This window comes from Cyprinodon variegatus, unplaced genomic scaffold (assembly GCF_000732505.1).
Source record: "Cyprinodon variegatus isolate N-32 unplaced genomic scaffold, C_variegatus-1.0 Scaffold250, whole genome shotgun sequence".
Lineage (NCBI taxonomy): Eukaryota > Metazoa > Chordata > Actinopteri > Cyprinodontiformes > Cyprinodontidae > Cyprinodon > Cyprinodon variegatus.
The window spans coordinates 309311-311396 of NW_015150703.1; the positions used below are offsets into that span (position 1 = coordinate 309311).

The 2086-nt window shown below is 36.1% G+C and overlaps 1 protein-coding gene across 1 annotated transcript in view; it reads right to left on the reverse strand.

Annotated features, from left to right (window-relative positions):
- The window catches only part of gatsl2 (GATS protein-like 2), a 24774-nt gene extending 23045 nt beyond the window's left edge, over positions 1-1729 (reverse strand). The window contains exon 1 of the mRNA XM_015382141.1: positions 1451-1729. Within this exon, the coding sequence (XP_015237627.1) occupies positions 1451-1563 (113 nt within the window). The 5' untranslated portion in view covers positions 1564-1729. The remainder of the gene's footprint in view (positions 1-1450) is intronic.
- Positions 1730-2086: the final 357 nt, after the last annotated feature.

Here is a 2086-nt window from a genome sequence, read left to right on the forward strand (position 1 = left end):
TTCTCGGAATTTTACGACTTTATTCTCAAAATGTTGCAACTTTGTTCTCGGAATTTTACGACTTTATTCTCAAAATGTTACGACTTTGTCCTCGTAATTTTACGACTTCTTTCTCGTAATTTTATGACTTCATTCTTGTAATTGTATGACTTTATTCTCAAAATGTTCCGCCTTCATTCTCGTAATTTTACGACTTTATTCTCAAAATGTTGTGACTTTATTCTCGTAATTTTACGACTTTATTCTCAAGATGTTACGACTTTATTCTCATAATTTTACGACTTTATTCACGTAATTTTATGACTTTATTCTCCAAATGTTTTGACTTTATTCTCATAGTTTTACTTTATTCTCAAAATGTTATGACTTTATTCTTGTAATTTTACGACTTTACTCTCAAGATGTTACAAATTTATTCACGTAATTTTATGACTTTATTCTCAAAATGTTGTGACTTTATTCTCGTAATTTTACTTTTTTCTCAAAATGTTGTGACTTTATTCTCATAATTTTACGACTTTATTCTCAAGATTTTACGACTTTATTCTCATAATTTTACGACTTTATTCTCAAGATGTTACAACTTTATTCTCATAATTTTATGACTTTATTCTCCAAATGTTTTGACTTTATTCTCGGAATTTTACTTTTTTCTCAAAATGTTGTGACTTTATTATCGTAATTTTACGACTTTATTCTTAAGATGTTACGACTTTGTTCTCATAATTTTACGACTTTATTGTCAAGATGTTACAACTTTATTCTCATAATTTTGACTTCATTCTTATAATATTACGACTTTATTCTGGAAATAAAAAAAATCTCTATCCTGACCCTAATACTCTGCCGTATTCTTTCTAACAGCTAGAAATTCACAAATTATTGTAATAATTCTTTATTTTTCTATTTAAAGGATCTAAGGGGATTTTATGTAAGGAACTCAGAGCTTTATTTGAATGCATGAAAGGTGACATAACATTATTTGCATGCCTGAAAACAGCTTGTGTGGGCAGGGAAGCAAAGCAGGCTCTAGCCCAGGGGCCCACATCCTCCTAGCCCAGGGGCCCACATTCTCCTATTCACGGCCATGACGACCTCAGCTGTTTTTATTCTAACTTTCCTCCTTTAAAATCCTCCGATTTGCTTGGAGAACTTTGTCAGATTAGACAAGAATGATCCTGGAATAAAGAAAGGAAGCCGGAACATAAACACCAGCACCGGCGTGGATCCACAAAGCTCCAGGCTGAGCCTCCAAACAGCCGGACAGGCCGAGGAGCGGTGGGCAGCGAGCTGCCCGGAGAACAGCCCCTAGACCTGGCATGTTAGGCTCTGAACTCCGGGAGCTTTAATAAACAGCCGTTAACTAGCAGCCGGCCGGCTAGCCAACAGCAGCACCAGCAGAAACACAGAAAACAGATTTAAAGCCGGACTGGGCTCTGAAGTGACCTACCTGGTTTTGGAGGCCAGGAAGGCGAGTTTAATTAATCCGTGGGTGCAAACCTCGATCCCCTCCTTCTCTATACTCGCCACTTTCAAGCTGTGCTCTAAAATGTGAAGCTCCATCTTTTACGCCTTCTCATTGGAGGAACGACTAAAACTTAAAACAACTAAATACTGTCAGACAGAAAGCATAAATAAATAAATAGACACATGCGGCTGGCGGGGCGCATTAAAGAGGGAAAGAAACGGGAGGAATAAAGAAAGCTGAGGTAAAACCCGGACCTAATGTCAAACACACAGCGGAAGCTCACACCACTCCGGCTGTCAGCTTTTCAAAGTAAAAGTCCTACAAAAAGAAAAATGGAGACACGACATAAATGTATCAAAATTCATTAGTCCATTTTTCTTTCTGTCAGCCATTTAATCGTTTATCACTGTAAAGGCATATTATTTGCTAAATTCAAACTAAAGTTTTGTGCCTAAAACGTGATACATCCTCATGTTAGCACGAACATATGCCTTATTTCCTTTAAGGAAAGGAATTCAGGTCCAAATAGTAAAAAAAAAAAAGAAAAAAATGTCATAGGAATCCAATAATACAAATCAGTATTAGGGCCAGTCTAGAGAATTTTTTTATTTTTTTATT